The sequence below is a fragment of the Colletotrichum jinshuiense genome, chromosome 4 (assembly GCF_051148585.1).
Source record: "Colletotrichum jinshuiense chromosome 4, complete sequence".
Taxonomy (NCBI): Eukaryota; Fungi; Ascomycota; class Sordariomycetes; order Glomerellales; family Glomerellaceae; genus Colletotrichum; species Colletotrichum jinshuiense.
Window position 1 is genome coordinate 1,548,155 of NC_139311.1, and position 16,329 is coordinate 1,564,483.

General features: G+C 54.6%; 8 protein-coding genes across 8 annotated transcripts; 5 read left to right on the forward strand and 3 right to left on the reverse strand.

Annotated features, from left to right (window-relative positions):
• Positions 1–407: 407 nt before the first annotated feature.
• EsH8_IV_000392 (GIG1 family protein) lies at positions 408–1,106 on the forward strand (the record flags this gene model as incomplete). Its single annotated transcript, XM_083265282.1, has 2 exons — positions 408–528; positions 595–1,106. 2 exons carry the CDS (start codon positions 408–410, stop codon positions 1,104–1,106), a joined length of 633 nt encoding a protein of 210 aa, XP_083124177.1.
• Positions 1,107–1,183: 77 nt separating this feature from the next.
• On the reverse strand, positions 1,184–1,663 carry EsH8_IV_000393 (SND2/TMEM208 family protein; the record flags this gene model as incomplete). Its single annotated transcript, XM_083265283.1, has 1 exon — positions 1,184–1,663. The coding sequence occupies one exon, from the start codon at positions 1,661–1,663 to the stop codon at positions 1,184–1,186; it is 480 nt and encodes a 159-aa protein (XP_083124178.1).
• A 1,396-nt stretch (positions 1,664–3,059) lies between these two features.
• EsH8_IV_000394 (anaphase promoting complex subunit CDC27) lies at positions 3,060–5,608 on the forward strand (the record flags this gene model as incomplete). The annotated part of the gene is made up of 2 exons (XM_083265284.1): positions 3,060–5,480; positions 5,534–5,608. 2 exons carry the CDS (start codon positions 3,060–3,062, stop codon positions 5,606–5,608), a joined length of 2,496 nt encoding a protein of 831 aa, XP_083124179.1.
• Positions 5,609–7,054: 1,446 nt separating this feature from the next.
• Positions 7,055–7,637, forward strand: EsH8_IV_000395 (histone H4; the record flags this gene model as incomplete). The annotated part of the gene is made up of 3 exons (XM_083265285.1): positions 7,055–7,064; positions 7,283–7,420; positions 7,474–7,637. The coding sequence occupies 3 exons, from the start codon at positions 7,055–7,057 to the stop codon at positions 7,635–7,637; spliced, it is 312 nt and encodes a 103-aa protein (XP_083124180.1).
• A 385-nt stretch (positions 7,638–8,022) lies between these two features.
• On the reverse strand, positions 8,023–8,627 carry EsH8_IV_000396 (TRAPP subunit TRS20; the record flags this gene model as incomplete). Its single annotated transcript, XM_083265286.1, has 2 exons — positions 8,023–8,329; positions 8,443–8,627. The coding sequence occupies 2 exons, from the start codon at positions 8,625–8,627 to the stop codon at positions 8,023–8,025; spliced, it is 492 nt and encodes a 163-aa protein (XP_083124181.1).
• Positions 8,628–9,282: 655 nt separating this feature from the next.
• On the forward strand, positions 9,283–9,726 carry EsH8_IV_000397 (mitochondrial 54S ribosomal protein mL60; the record flags this gene model as incomplete). The annotated part of the gene is made up of 2 exons (XM_083265287.1): positions 9,283–9,562; positions 9,674–9,726. The coding sequence occupies 2 exons, from the start codon at positions 9,283–9,285 to the stop codon at positions 9,724–9,726; spliced, it is 333 nt and encodes a 110-aa protein (XP_083124182.1).
• Positions 9,727–10,219: 493 nt separating this feature from the next.
• On the reverse strand, positions 10,220–10,842 carry EsH8_IV_000398 (nuclear cap-binding subunit 2 family protein; the record flags this gene model as incomplete). The annotated part of the gene is made up of 2 exons (XM_083265288.1): positions 10,220–10,702; positions 10,777–10,842. 2 exons carry the CDS (start codon positions 10,840–10,842, stop codon positions 10,220–10,222), a joined length of 549 nt encoding a protein of 182 aa, XP_083124183.1.
• A 1,320-nt stretch (positions 10,843–12,162) lies between these two features.
• EsH8_IV_000399 (uncharacterized protein) lies at positions 12,163–14,886 on the forward strand (the record flags this gene model as incomplete). Its single annotated transcript, XM_083265289.1, has 2 exons — positions 12,163–12,516; positions 12,571–14,886. The coding sequence occupies 2 exons, from the start codon at positions 12,163–12,165 to the stop codon at positions 14,884–14,886; spliced, it is 2,670 nt and encodes an 889-aa protein (XP_083124184.1).
• Positions 14,887–16,329: the final 1,443 nt, after the last annotated feature.

A 16,329-nucleotide genomic window follows, 5' to 3' on the forward strand; every position in this document is an offset into this window, starting at 1 on the left:
AAGACGGAAGATATATTCTCATCAGCTTCTTTCCCCTCCTATTCAAAGGGATTCTTATAATATGTCAAAAAAAATAGAGCGGGACTGAGAGTAGAAAGCAACAAGATGGCAAAAAATAGGAGAGAAACGTCTTTGTGGTTTTTAGCCATTCATGTGGTGGGCTGAATGAGCTTAGGAGGAAGCATTTACCTATTTGGAGACGAATGAGGAAGCCGGACCGCTGATCTTCCGCTGCATGGCAGCCCAGTCGCCGGCTCCTTGCCGCCGATTAGTTGACTCTGTAGCACCCTCTTCCTTTTGTCAAGTCACTGTCCCGCCCCTGTCCAGGACTCGTTTCCTCAACCACCACAATTCAGCCTCTTCTCCAACGTTGTAGCGCCCCTTGCGCTACGCCGAAATCTTCCGACATGGGCGATGTTCCTGTAGAAGAAGCACCTTTCCCCCTCACAGATGTTGATAAGTGGGTTCTATCACAAACGGACGAGGAGTTCAAGAAGCATGACTGGGAAGAGCTGAAGAAGATTATAGGTATGGGCATCTCTCATTTTTCAATCTATCTAGTACATGTACTCGGGGTTTCTAACTAGATGCCAGAGACAAACAAGCTGGAGGTTCTGAAGCGGAAGCCTTCAGATCTCCGTCGATACATGAAATGGACAGCCGAGACCAAGGCTGAGTATGGCTCTATGAGCCAATACCTACTCGCAAACCGCTTGCCCAAGCTTTGGGGCGAGCCTCCATTCACACCAAAGTCGCTTGTGCCGTTTGATAACACGTCCGACTACCGGGTTCTCGTCAACGACTGGCCGTATGGACTTGACCCGGGCATCACCCATATCGTGGTCTGGCTGCGCACCATCATACCGACAGACCCCGGGACCGGAGATATGACGCCAGAAAGTAGACATGTCGTCCAAGAATTCATTGACAGATACTTCGTCGAGAGTCTTGGCGAGGACGGAGCAGGCCGGGTCGTCTGGTTCAAGAACTGGGTAGCCCTGCAGAGTGTCCGGGCATTGGAGCATATACACGTCCTAGTGCGAGATGTAGACGCCGAGATTATCAAGCAGTGGACTGAGGAGAAGCCGTGGCATAGACAAGACTAAGGCGGACCAGTTTCGATAGATTGGAATAGACCTTGCGCCTCAACTGCTCAGTCCTATACAGCGACTTTGTAACCGAACTATGCAGCTCGACGCTGCCTCCTGTTGACGGGCGGAGCAGGCTCATCGTTGTTTGCAGCCCCCATCTGGGCCATCCGCTTGCCGGCTCCGAGCAGACCAGCTCCGGCATATATACCGTAGGCGGGTACAGCGAGCCACAGCACCCAACCCCAATTGCCGAACAAGATGACCAGTACAGCCGAGGCCCATGTAACCCAGATGACGTCGAACATGTAGTCGGTCAAGCCCGCAGCTCCAAGGTCTTCACCTGAGGTCTTGAGGCCACCTCCCGCATCATACTTGGGACGTCCAGCATTTTCCAAGACGAACTCGCAGATCAAGGCAGGGGCGGAGAACAGGAAAAACCAGAACAGAGAGCGGGATCTGAAGAGGAAGTGGGAAAGGAGAAAGGTGATGTTGACAATGGCGGAGCCGATGTGGAGGTTGTTCAGAGCGGCGGCGTTGGACTTGGCCCTGTCCTTCTTTGCCTTTTGCGCCATCTTTGGGGTTGTTAAGGGTTGCCTCGGAGGTGACGTCTGCAGTTTGGTAAAATGGTGGTAGGGATGACCGGATGCCTGCCCAAGAGCTCAAGAACGGGTTTGAGGTCAATTGAATTGTTTGATGTTTCTGGTGCTTAGAGTGGGCCCGACGTTCCTGTGAATAAAGACAGGTTGCGGCCAGGCAAGTTGACCCTAGATGACGGGAGTGACGAAATTCCATCAACAAAGTGTGGCTTAAGCGCGGGATCCATTGGAACGGGCGGGCGATGAAAAGTGGGACACCGTAAGGAAAGGTGGCGGGTAGGTGCAAGGAACGGGGCGTCGTGGCCGACATAGTACGGAGAGCCGGGGTGGGGGGGCTGGCAGGCAGGGGGTTGGCAGGCAGAAGGGCCGCTGACTGGGCGCTTCATCCTGTTGCTGGGTGAAGTGACGGTGGTCTCTGAGGTATTGCATGAGCCAATCAGGCCTGCAGCACCATAACACCAGGCGCGACCTAACGATGGAAACGCCGCCGTCAGGTCAACACGGGAGAACTAAGAACCCATCCAGACCTCTGTCCGTACCAAACGTGGAGTGGACATGGACATGGAACCGGACCTGAACTGACACCTTCACGACTTCTTGCCATCCCACGGAAAGTGCACGGCTGACCTGGCCTGACGTCTGTTGACTCTGGGTGCCTTCCTCCTCCTCCTCCTCTTCGCCCCTCCGCTTCGTTCCTTTTTTCCTTCGCGTGTCTTATTTACTGCACTCTGTTGCCGTGTTCTTTTTAGAATACCCTATTCAGTCGGTCAGATGGACCACGGCCTTGTCTTGTACTGCTGCTAAGAGCCGATGCGGTAGATACCTTTGATTGAGTTCACTACTACTGCGTTTCTTTCACCCGCCAGGGAAACCCAAACAATTCGCGGGACCCACCACGAACGAACGCCTGCTTCTCCCCCAACAGGCACGCAGCAGCAAAATACCCATTGGATCACCTCCACGACCTTATGCTACTTGCTGTCGCCTTGACCAGCATCTACTGAACCACCTCGACATTGCACCGCCATCTATTGTCGTCTTTAATTGTTAATACCTCTGGCCAGCCGGTAGAAACACGCCCGCAATCCCTGCCGCTGCTCTTGGCCTCAGGCTCCGCGCCATTGCCCACCTCGAAATTCACGAACGCAACTTTTTGCGCTTGCACAAATCACAATATACAAGCTCGACAGAGCTCAGCCACGCTTCTTAACCGCAGCCGCCTGTCGTCTCGGGACGTAGGCGAGGCACCGGGAACTTCTACCCTTCCAGCTCGACAAATACTACCCACCCCCGCGAGGTCCCATGGCCATAATCGGCCGTCAACGTTAACCCCCTCCACCGAGCCGCCTACCTCTTTTCACCACCCCCGAGAATGGCGCCCACGAGCGCAGCCATAACAGGGCTGCTGCGCCAGGTCATATACTACCATGTCGACAACAATGCCTACGATAATGCCCTCTTTTTCGCCGAAAGGCTAAGCGCCCAAGACCCGAAATCGAGCGAGTCCGCACATCTTTTGGCTCTCTGCCACCTCCGCCTCGGTGACCATAGGACTGCCTTCGAAATCAGCAGACCGTCTGCATCCCGTGGAACAAATTTGGGTGCCGCCTGGGTCTTTGCGCATGCATGCATGAAAATGGAGCGGTATAAAGATGGAATCAATGCCCTAGAAAAGGCGCGCGAGAAGTGGATTGGCAAGATGAACATGGGCAAGCACACCACATCGACTCGCTCTCTTTACCCGGACGAGGCTGCCGTTCTGTGTCTGCTAGGAAAGCTGTACCGGGCGTACGATGACAAGCGGAGAGCCATCGAGTGCTTTGAGACTGCAGTGAGGGTCAACCCTTTCATGTGGGATGCCTTCCAGGCACTCTGCGACATGGGCGTGGAACTCAGAGTGCCCAACATATTTCAAGTCACCGAGCCTCTGACCCGGTCCTTCGACCAAGAAGCCGTGTCCTTGACCCAGGGGCCCAAGGAGGGCTCGACGAATTCTTTCGAGCCCAAGAAACCCTCTGTTCGGACCGCCATGGACTCATCCGATCCCTTCAACCTCCACCGGTCCTCTACATACCAGGACATGCCTTTCAGTGCCAACGTTTTCTCTGCGGAGACAGAGGAGAATGACTTCATGTCGAAAATCACGGCTGCGAGGTCGCGACTGGCCCCGCCGTCCATGAGCAATGGTGACTTGGATCTCATGGAAACACCTACGGGCCCGGTGTCGATGCCAGAAGTCCCGACTATGCGTTCAACCTTTGGCGCCGCCGAGCCACCACAGGCGCCGCCGCGGAGGACGAGGACCGCCCATGCCGTGGAACCCGGCTTTCTGGAAGCTCCACCGAAGATGAGCTACAGACTGGGCGCCAAGAGAAGCACCAGAAGCCAGGATAAGGAGCAGCAACAATCCGTGGAATTGCATTCTGACACTGGCACTGGCACTGGAGCTTTTCGATCAACAACGGCACCTTCCGAGCGAAAGAGGACGGTGTCCGGGCATCCAGTTCAGTCCAGGCAACACTCCGAAGAAGCCAGTGCCCCTGCGCAACGGAGAAGCGCGAGGCTCAACATGTTTAACAAGCCCTCGATCGCCAAGGCAAACTCCGGCGCTGCTACCATTGGTGCCGCTGCAACCCGCGAGCTGAAGAAGGCTAGACCCCAAATATCTCGAATGATGCGGCCTGGCTCTAGTGGCTCCAGCGTCGGCAGAGTTGTCAGTGGCAACCGTAAGCCCATTGAAGACAGTGGCATGGACGTTGATCATGCCGAGACTACCCGCGTGAGGGAGCCTCACGCAGTACAACATGCCGCGCCGAAATCTGCGCCGCCGGAGCCTGACAATGCCAAGATCGAAGAGGCGTTGAAGTGGGTCATGGAGTTGCTCAAGAAGTTCGCATCTGGCTATTACTCGCTCAAAAAGTTTCGTTGTCAGGAGGCCTTGCTGATCTATGGTTCGTTGCCACGAAGCCAGCAAGACACCCCATGGGTGTTGGCACAAATGGGCCGAGCGCATCATGAGCAAGCCGCTTACAAGGACGCCGAGAAGTACTTCAGAAAGCTTCGCGTTGTGGCTCCAACCCGAATGGAGGACATGGAGATTTATTCGACCATTCTCTGGCACCTCAAGCGCGAGACAGATCTGTCTTTCCTCGCACATGAGCTGGTCGATGCCGATTGGACGTCGCCGCAAGCTTGGTGTGCCCTTGGCAACGCGTGGTCGCTGGCACGAGAACATGAACTGGCCTTGCGCTGCTTCAAACGGGCAACACAGCTGAACCCTAAGTTCGCGTACGCCTTCACCCTGCAAGGTCACGAACACGTTGCGAACGAAGAGTACGAAAAGGCTCTCAGTGCCTTCCGTAAAGCCGTCGCAGCTGACCGGCGCCACTATAATGCCTATTACGGCATAGGACAGGTTTTCGAAAAGCTTGGCAACTACGAAAAAGCCTACGTACACTTCCACACGGCGTCTGACATCAACCCAACCAACGCCGTCCTTATCTGCCGTATCGGAGCGATCCTTGAGAGGCAGAAGCAAATGATGGCTGCATTGCAGTTCTACAGCAAAGCCACTGACTTGGCACCCCGAGCCGCCGTTGTCCGCTACAAGAAGGCCCGCGCCCTCATGAGTCTCGGGAAAATGGACCTCGCTGAGAAGGAGCTGCTGCTCTTGAAGGACATGGCACCCGATGAAGCCATGGTGCACTTCCTTCTCGGCAAGTTGTATAGGAACATCAACGAGAAGCAGATGGCTGTACGCGCATTCAGCAATGCTCTTGCTCTGGATCCAAAGGTAAGGACTGCCATGACTCCCGATATGGTGGCTTCAGCTAACGGGTTATACAGGCCAGCCAGTCGATCAAGGACGCAATCGAGAGCATCGAGGATGACATGGGCATGGAAGATTCCATGATGACTTGAGAGGTAGAGCCACAAAGATGGCACTTGCCTGATGCTGATTTTATCTGGCCGTGCGAACAATAGGAGGGGCTCTCAGCAGTTTTATATGCATTTCCTGGGTTGTTGCGAGAATTGGAGACGAGTCTGGGTACGACGGGATGAATGCAAGTTCGCCAAAGCTTGGGTTTAGGCATGGTATAACAGCACGAAGACACGGATTCATGTCAGTCGGCATGCTGCATGGCATCGGCGTTTAGGAAAGCAAGCAGGGGAAGCATATTGGCTTGGGAAGGGCTGGACGGCCGGCCCTCATGTATATTAGCGCCCTCACATGCATCACGGTACTGACACAGTAAATAACTGGTCACGAGAAGCTCTGTAATGCATCACTTAATCCGAATGATACATTTACCCAAGTATGAAGATATGAATTGAGAACACACAAAGCACAGCGCGGGATGTATGCATGGTATTCGATCATTGCTGACTGAGGAGCCGTTGTTGTAGACGGTCAAACGCCCACGTCTTCAGGACACGGACCAAGACGCGTGCTTGGATTTAAGCCTTCCGCATCCATCTACTTAGCTTGACGAAGCATGTGGGCTGCTGAGCACCACTTCACCATTACATCAAGTTGACTTTGTACTATGTCACGTGGGATCGGGTCGAGCCAGCGATAAGCAGCACCTCGTCGTCTGGGTCTTGAGCTGTCGGCTCGGATGGCTACGTGCCCCGGTATGTGATGATGGACGGCTGTTGGAGCAGCTTCCCGAAGGTCCCAAGTCGAACCGGCAAACAAAGGTGATCTGTGGAGTCCCTTGCATGGTCTAGGTGGAGGAACGACACCCTAGCCAATCAAAAATCAGTTTGATGGCTGCGGAAGGAAAAAGCGGATGGCAGCCAGAACGGCGGGAAGACGCTTGATGCGTGACCAAAAAAGACCAGGTTATTGCAGTTATGATGGAAAGCTCAGACCAGTCAGAATCAACCCGCCCTTGCCTTGTGCGCTGCTTTGGGAAACCAACACCCCCCTGCTAGGCTCTTGCTGTTTGGCCCAAAGGAAGAGTCGTGCACGAACCACGCAGTCCACCCACCCAGTAATTCACAACAAGACCCAAAACGCGCTTGCTAAAACAGCGCTCTGCAACAGGCTGACAGTGACTTGGAAAATACCCGGCAGAAAATAGGGACCCTACCATTTCGCTATTTTTCAAAAATACAGCACTCGCCAAATCAGGACTAGCCTACTGATCCGACCTGCACCACACAATCAGTAACTGTCCCCCCGGACTTGCTGCACCGCCTTATTTATTCTTCTCCCCCTCAAACTCTCCCCATTCCCACCTTTCTCTTTTCCCACACCCAGACCGTATCTACCACCAACCATACAAACGTCATCAGCACCCGTCTACCAGACGCGTCTATTCCATCCACTAAAGAACATCCACTTCAAATAACCTCATCACAATGACTGGACGTAAGTACCATCTTTATTTATTCGTCTGTTACCTCCGCTATGGCGGTGTCGCGTCTCGATTAGTGGCGTACCCCGCGCTTTAATAGGCGAGGGCCCATCGGCATGCGCTTCTCTTCTTGGACGCGTCCTGCCACTTCCATCAGGTCGCGTCGCATCCAGACTGCCTCAACACGACGACTCCAAGCTTTCTATCCGTTCTAATACTTACATTTCCTCAGGCGGCAAGGGCGGCAAGGGCCTCGGAAAGGGCGGCGCCAAGCGTCACCGCAAGATTTTGCGTGACAACATTCAGGGTATTACCAAGCCCGCCATCCGTCGTCTCGCTCGTCGTGGTGGTGTCAAGCGTATCTCTGCCAGTAAGTTGGAACCTACAATACGAGTCTGCAACACATGCTAATATGCTCTCCAGTGATCTACGAGGAGACTCGTGGTGTCCTCAAGTCCTTCCTTGAGGGTGTCATCCGTGACGCCGTCACCTACACTGAGCACGCCAAGCGCAAGACCGTCACCTCCCTGGACGTTGTCTACGCTCTCAAGCGCCAGGGCCGCACCCTGTACGGTTTCGGTGGTTAAGCGTGTCTCTGACGCGGCTTTGCTTTGCTTGCGGCATATTGGATCCACAACGTGGCATCTCTGTCGTGAGTGAGGCTTGTTGTGTATGGTTCATTGGTCTTTCAACGGTAATGGGATATGGATACATCACGTTGATTTATGGCGTTGGGGATCACGAGACTTCGGGAATGATAGTACTCAAGGCGTCGATAGGCAGACGCATTGTCTGAATGGAACACACCACAATGGTGACTTGAACAACCATAACTTGTTTCGAATATAACGCGCTGGAATCGTGACTCGTGAGATTGTTTACGTTTTTATGCGGGGGTACGCAACGCGTAGAAAGCTAGCCGTACGTGACCCACAGTGCTGTTGACCCTGTCGTCCCTCAGCCATCTGTCAACTACAAATATTTCCTTCCCGCCGCAACAACCCGTGACCTAAACACTGGACTCTTGACTTCCATGTTGACCTTGTAGAACGGGCTCATAATCGCCTTGACCCAGTTTTCGTACACCTCCTGGAAGAAGTTCTTGATCGCTTCTTCTGTCGCCGGACTTGTGGGGTTGGCGCCGATGGCCGTAGATGATCGGGAAGACGCCGTACTCGATGGGGCGGAGGGCTGGTGGAGGAGGAGGAACTTGACGTTGCCAGCAGTGACGAAGCAGGAGACGTAGTTGTTGAAGAACTTGTCGACGACTTTGAGGTACCTAGAGGGACGGCAAGGCTGCGTTAGTGTATGCCCAGTGCTTCTCTGTAGATCCACGACGGGAATGACCAAGAAGACGAGGAGGACGGAGGAGAGAATGTGGTTGTTGATTACATTTGTCCATGCGCCCATTGCACCTCCTCCACGATATCCAGACTGCTATGCAGAATGAACTGGTTCAGGTGGCGGATCTGCTCGTTGAAGCGCGACATGCCGTCACCACCCTGCTTGGAAGTGCCGAACTCATACTCGAAGAGGGGGTTGTCTTGCGTGCCGACGATGGCGAAGTAGTACGACATTGTTCACCGGCGCGACATGAGTGGAGGAGTCGGGGAGCTTGTCGCGTGGCCTTTCGAAAAGACCAGGAGATGCCAGGCGCGAGAGGGCAGATTGGCGACTCAGATGCGTGTATTGCGAGCCAGTTTCCGTAGGGGTGCGATTTTCGGGAGGGAGAGGGGGGGTTTTTAATCTTCAACTTGGAGCTGAATTGATGAAGCTCTCACCGAGTTCCCGCCCGCTGAAGCAGCGACGGCATCAGCGCATGACCCGCAGCGACGACAGCGGACCTGCAGGACGGTGGAGACCCCGGGTTGCGTGCAAGCGCGCCCAAACGAGGGAAAAAAAAGAGGTGTCCACTGGGTGGCGGCGGGCGGTGGTGGCCTGGGAAATTCCGCGCGCAGCAATCCATTGGGATGGTCCCACTTTTTGGCTTGCAGCTCCAAAATTTCCCTTGGACGTCGAACGTTTAGCACTTTGAGGATTCGAGGCTCCTCAGCGTCAAAACCGCCCCCTTCTCGACGAGCCACGACCACCTCGTGATAGCCAGCTCTCCCCCGATTCGACCAGCGAACGAACGAACGAAACTCTTCCCCGCGGATTCGAAGGAACACAAAACTTCCGTACCCGAAACGAGGCGTCGAAGGCCCCAAAGCCCTCCCAACCCCCAAAGTCACAATGTTCGGAGCCTTCCGCATGACCTCGCCGCTGTCGGGCGGCCTGCTCTGGAAGATCCCCTGGCGGCTGTCCAAGTTCCAGAAGCGCCGCCACAGGGAGCGCCTCCGGGCCGTCGACGACGTGATCGCGACGGTGGACGCCGCGTTGACGAAGAAGGGCGAGACGATCGCCGCACTGGAGCAATGGAAGTCGGAGATGCCCACCGAGGCGGAGATGCTGCCGCGGGACAAGTACACCATGTTTGACCGCAAAGAGAAGAAGTACCGGAAGGGCATTCACAGTAAGTCAACCCATGGGCCTCGGAGGCGTGTGGGAAGGGTCGCTTTTCGACACTGCCTCGGGGAGATATGCGAAGCTTTGCGAGACCAGTTGATGGCTGACTTAAGTTTAGAGTTGCCCAAGTGGACGAGAGTTTCTCAGAGGTTGAACCCGCCGGGTTATTAGACGCCGGTTTCTTTCCGAAAGTGCCAATTGGCAGATGTCTCGAATACCGGCAAGGAAGCTTGGGTGGAGTGGATGAAGAGGCCGCCGTTTGGGGTGAACGACGGTCAGGGGAGAATCAGATCCGTGTACGAATATGTACTCTACGCAACTCGAATCTCGGCGGAAAGGATGGCTCCGTCAACGCTGCCGTGGTGGATAGGGGCAAGCATATGAAGCTCTCAGAGCTCCCTGTATATTACGCATCTCTACGGGTTCAGAAAAGGCCGCCCGTACATAGCTGCATAGAATCACGCGTGCTCACCGAAGCACAAACTCCACGCATCGTGCCAGGACGCGATTTTTGAAGTCCCAAACCATGTTAAATTGAGGGTATCGATTCCCAAAAGCCTGCCGAGTTGCAAAAGCATTGTTTCCCACCACATCAAAGTATAAAACCCGCGAACCATTGCTTTTGATGTTCTCTCGTATCCTTTCTTTCTCAATCTATGTCCACTCAACGCGCCTCCTCATAATCACCCATCCGGTCGTCCCTGTCCCTCTGCATCTGAATAGCCCGTCCAAGCCCACCGCGGCCCTCGTCATAGTCCTCGCGGTACTCGTCGCGCACCTGGCCACCCGACTTTCCGCGGCCGTACTGCCGCCCTTCCTCGAAGCCGGGATCGAGATCCGTCCGGATCACACGCTCGTCGAGTTTGGTGCCGCCGATGTACTTCATGCAATCGAGGGCGTCCTGGTGGGTGTAGTACTCGACAAAGCAGAAACCGCAGGGGGTCTTGTTGAAGCGGTCGAGACCCATGACCAGGCGCTTGATCTCGCCGCACTTGGAGAAGAGCTCATAGACCTGCTCCTCGGTCGTGTAGAAGGAGAGGTTGCCGACGTAGAGCGTCGTCGCGTGAGCGAGGGGGTCTTCGGCCGGGGGTTCGGGTTTTGGGACTTCATCGTCGCCATCACGGTGGTCGTGTCGTCTGCGCTTGTTCTGGGGAAGATGTGAGGGTTAGCTTTGCGATGCTTCGAGGTGCCCGTCTGTTGGAGGTGGGAGCTGTCACGTACCCTGCTTTGGTAGTATGCGCTCGGCCTGTCGAGGCGCTCAACTGTGTTTCTTACGTCGAACCGCATTTTGAGCTCGGGGTGGTCGGGAAGCTCAGTGGGAGGGCAATTGGGTCCAAGTTCAGTGCTGGTGTAAGTGAATTGAAGTTGAAGGCCTGGATGGAGGAACTGCCGGGCTGAGGTTGGCCCGTGTAAGGTACTCGGGTACCTCAGGCAGATAGATGTAGGCTTTCTGCTCTTTCGATCTATTTCGCAAAACGGAAATGTATGGTCCGTGCACTGTCCCACCAACAACTTCCACTAGGTCCTTCCAGGTTGTCGTTCCCTTGGAGCTTCACTTGGCACTTCGTCAACTTGGCAAAGGGGGTTTTTTCCCCCTTTCCTTTCAATAAATGTACTAAGGCCGCCTCTTCTTTCTTCTTTTCTTTTAACGCAAATAACAGTTTCGGTCCTGGAACTCTCTAAATCGTTGAACTTGGCGATTGCAATCTGTCTAACCTACTCACTCACAAACACTGATGCGAAGGCAAGCCGCTTGATTCCTAACCCCCCCTCGCCTGCCTCTTCTTTCGACTTTTCCACCCTCGAAATACCACCACTTATTTAGCGACTCCAGAGAAAGTATCTTCTATGCAACTAAATAAGGGACATAAATCAGGATACACAAGAAAATGGCGCGGTCATCTACACCCTCATATCTAGTTCGGTAGACTTGAGCTCTGAAGAGCTGATGCTTGCCCATGGCTGCTTGGATTTGTTTCCTTATCTTAGTGCAACCGGGTCACGTCGTAGCTATACTATTTTAGCTAGATTAGCGACAATATCGACGTTGTGTTAGAAACAAGTGAGGCTGTGACAACAGTGAATAGTGCGGTTCAGCCGAAGCTTGAATTACTCGTAGATGAGGTGCTGTCAGCCAGTCGTAGTAACCTTACACCAATGCCGACCACTAAGATGAAACTCAACTGAGCAGCTATCGTAGTATCTCTCACATAACAAGTTGACCGAAACTCTATCTTGAATCGAAGACTTCACAGATGACAAGGCGGTTGCCGCCTACAAGTTTGGGTGTGCTCTAGTATCTAGGCTCCCAAGCACGGATGACTTACATGACTGTTCAGCCGGTCTGATTGGTGCACCGCCAATGCCTACAGACTAAGCAGCTAGAATCGGGAAAGTTTAAGAGTGGGTCTCGGTGTGGCTGGCTGCTAGCAGCAACCGCTTTTTTTGACCGGGAACAATTCTAGCCTTCAGCATCGATTCGACAAACACCCGCGAGAACAAAAACAACGAACAAGTCCCCAGCCCAGATCGTGCTCAAGCATCCCACCCGCCGCGCGCATCTGCAGAGACATTCTGTCGACAATACATTCGGCTTGACGGGACGCAATGCCCAAGGTCAAGAGCTATACAGCTCCGTGGCTGTCCCATGGGCCCGGCCACAGCTTGTTTGCGCCCTCGAATGACGCCTCCAAGGCGCTTGGTGCGCCGTCGCCCTACCCGTCCAAGAAAAAGAAGGTTCCCGGTCCGAGACGAACGATTGCAAGACGGGGTACCGAAGTTTTTGTCGCGGTCGGCAAGGAGCTGCGATGGGGCGACCTGGCGTACCTGAAGGAGAAGTGGTCAACAAAGCACGCGCACCGTCGGATGGGCAGCCGTGTCAAGCGGGAGGACTCGGCGCAGTCGTTTGACGACGATGCAATTCCCTCGACGGAGGAGGCAGCTACAGCGCAAGGCTTCCGGGTAGGTGCCTGACCTAGCAGCCTTGAAAAGGGCGATTGCTGACAGCTCCCATAGACCATCAAAATACCGGTTGCAGACGACATCCGGCAGCTTGTCATCTCCCCCAACTCCGACTTCCTCGCCATCTTGACGACCCACACCGTTCACATTTGCGTGGTCCCCGACTCTTCACATCTCACGGCCGAGGATACCGGGCCCCTGCGACCGAAGATCTGGACGCTGGGACCTACAACCCATGTCACCTCGCGGTCTTCGGTTGCTTCAGCTGTCTGGCACCCTCTCGGCGTCAGGGGCTCTTGCCTGGTCACTGTTACGGCCGATGCAATTGTTCGTGTCTGGGAGCTGTCCCTCACGGATCGGTGGTCGTTCGACACTCCCACATTGTCAATCGACTTGAAAAAGCTGGTAGACGGCACGACACTGGACCAAGACTTTACCGCGTCTACCGCTACTACAAATGCCAGCTTCTCGCAGTACTCTCTGGAGATGCAGGTCGCATCAGCGTGCTTTGCAGGTCGCGGATCAGGAGGATGGAGTCCCATGACTCTCTGGGTCGCCATGAGAGAAGGCGATGTCTATGCGCTAAGCCCTCTGCTGCCCCAAAAGTGGGCGCCTCCTCCGACTTTGATCCCATCTCTGTCTGTTTCTATCGTCTCCAAGGTAGCGGCCCTAGAAGATGACCCTGCTGTGTCTGAGAAGGATAGGCTCCTCGCCCAGCAGCAGCTCGAGTGGATGGGCGATTTGGACTCTCAAGAACCTCAGATCCTGGACACGGCCCCTGGGGAACAGCCTGTCGAGGTTTACACGCGACCCTCTCGGCCAGGAGTTATCCCAAGACTGCAAGGTCCGTTCGAATTCGATGCCGACCCGGAGAGCGAGGACGCCCTGGACGGCTTGCTGACGGATATCGTCGTAATCGGAAAGAAGGTTGACACCGACGACCTTATGATGGGCGAGGACGAAGATCTTGACTTTGACGACGGTGACCAGGAGGGTCTCTCGCTATCGGTCATCTGCCTGCTGTCTACCACTGGCCAGGTCCGTGTCTACTTGGACCTTGACGGTGTCGAAGCTCAATGGCTCCCACCACGAAACAAATCCAGGCTTGGGCGCCTCCTGTCGGCTGCTGACCCGCCATCCCTCTTGACGTTCCAGTGCATCGACACCATCTCTCCTGATGAGGTTGACGACGACGCTTGGCCGACATTTTCGTCGGATGTAATGTCACGCTACTCGCTCTTCGTCACTTCGCACGCCGGCATTACGTTCCTCTCGCTGTCTCCTTGGGTGTTCCGTCTCGAGGGGGAGCTCTCGGGTGAGTCGGAGGCAGGCTCTGACTTTCGTCTCGGGCTTCTTGTCAATGGGCAGAACTCTATTAGGGACAGACTGTACACCCAATCCTCGAGCGATGTCACTGTGCCGCTGGCCGCGTGCTCTGCAATCCGCGACCCGGATCTGGGTTACTTCCTTCTGTCGGCAACTCCCTACGAACCGATTGCCCTAACATTCGAGACGCCCGAGGACGACTTTGCGCCTATCCGCCACGAAACGCCTTACGAAGAGAAGCCCGCCGTCATGGAGCCTCTGGACTTCTACGAGCCTCGTCCAGCTTTTCAGCCGTCATACGCTTTTGAGCAACAGTCCGACCTTCCTGAGCTGATTAATCGCCTCCGCAGCTCGCGGTACAAGACGATATTGAACCAGGAGATTCGACTATCCCCAGTCACTCTGCAAATCCTTACGGATGCCCACCGCGTTCTGGGCGAGGATACTTACCGGCTTGGCACAGCCGTGGCGGAGATTTTCCGACGCTGCGCTACCTTACAAGACGAACTCCGGGATCAAATCAAGAAGGCGAACGAGGTCAAGGAAAAGATTGACAAGATCGCGGGCAACGACAAGGACGGGGAGGGTGAAAGCGACGAAGCCAGATTCGAAAGACGCATCGCAGAGGCACAAGAGCGGCAGAAGCGACTGAACGAGAGGCTTGAAGGCGTACGCAAGTACGTTGGTAAGGCTGCGACTAGAGAGCTCAGCGCTAAGGAGAAGGCTTTCGTGGAAGAGGTCAAGAACATGGAAGCCAGTGTACTGGGATCATCCTCGGATGATAGTCCGGGAGTGAGGCAACGGAAGCAGCTTAGGAAGCGTGTGGAGGACGTGCAACGACTTCGGGATGAGTTGGTGGCAGAGGTGGAACGGATACAAAAACAAGGCGACGGCAAGGACGGAAAGGATTCGTCTACTGCATCGGACCTTAAGATTCCCACAGAGATCCGCAAGGCCAAGCTGCAGCAGGTAATGTCTCTTCTCTCGAGAGAGACGGCTTTGGTTGAGGCTGTAAGTTCGCGTCTGGAGCGTCTTCAGACATAGCATGGAGTCGAGTTAGAGTAGGATGATAGGATACCATGTGCTTATAACATTCAGCCTTGTCTCAGTTGGTGCACAAGAACGATACAAAGGAGTTCGTCACATCGGCGGTTAAGCCTCAAGAGAGCACAGTGTATATATTCGGTGAACGGTCAGATGTCAACCGGGTTGACAGCAGATGCAAGCCGATGAGAGAACAACAGTGATCACGGACAGTCGTTTCAAGTTCTCCGAGCGCACAACCATTCCTCTACTTGACATCAGAATGAAAAGATCCCTCTCCCCCACCAACTCGGACAATGATTTTCTTCGAGGCCGCCTAGTGTTGTCTTGGCCCTGCCGATGGTAAGGAAGATGCCTCAGCGTCGTGACTAATGAACCGTAGCCTCAAATTTAAAGGCAGTCAAAGACGGATCAACCCTTGAAACCGGCCTGATGGGTCTTGGATGGACTGCGCCGATCAAGTCGCTTCAACATACGAAGATGTCATCCAATCACGTGTTGGTGTGAGTTGCCTCACTTCTCTCTCTGCCTATCAGATAACACGGATCTGCAAATTTGCGCCCAGCATCACCAAGCCGAAGAGCCCAACGGCCTTGATTGAGGATGCCCTGCTGACCGGGGGGTGATATTCAACAGAGAACAAATGCCGAAGCACGGCCGTAGGCATCCCGAACATTGTCGCATGCAGTGGGACGATGGTCGAGCCCGTCGGCCCTCGTGGTGCGAAGCTTTGCATGCAGCGTCACTTGCGAGGAAACATGGCGTAGCACCTTGCTTCTCCCGATTCCCTCCATCTCCGCATCATAGTCGCTTGTACCTTACACTTTTATCTCGCAGATCCTTGTCAGCATCGTTGCTTGCATGGTCCAATCGTTCGCTGCATGGACGAAAATAGGGCACATGTGGCTGGCATGCCCTCGCGCACAAGCATTTCAACGCTCTATAAGTCCAGACGAAGCCGAGAAGGCAGAAGCGTTGAATAGTGTTCGGCTCTCGAGACTTTTTGTTTCGGTTTGTTTTTTCTTCGGTTCTGGGGGATCGTCCTTGGATTGCGAGGCTACGGTGCTGGTCAGTCACATCCCATCAGAGCGCCAGCCGCCGTGTCTCAGATTGATCTACGTGTGTTCTAGTTCTAGACAGCCCTCGCTATGGACATGCCAACGTCTGAATCCTGTACAACGGCCCAACGATGACGATGGGACCAATCAGTGCACCTCCAGCCGCCCGGACGGGTTTGCGTGAAGCGGGCAAGTGATGCAATTGAGTAACTAGAGGCTCACGAGTCGGCCACGACGGAGAATCAGCGTGTTCAGGCTGTGCGAGACATGACTCCGAGTGGAATTCCTGTCTCGTCGCTCGCTCGACTCGTGCCAGCAAACTAGGCACCGACCAGCCAGCATTTTATATCTGCCGCAGACCGTGAGTGAGGTCGCCCAGCCACCC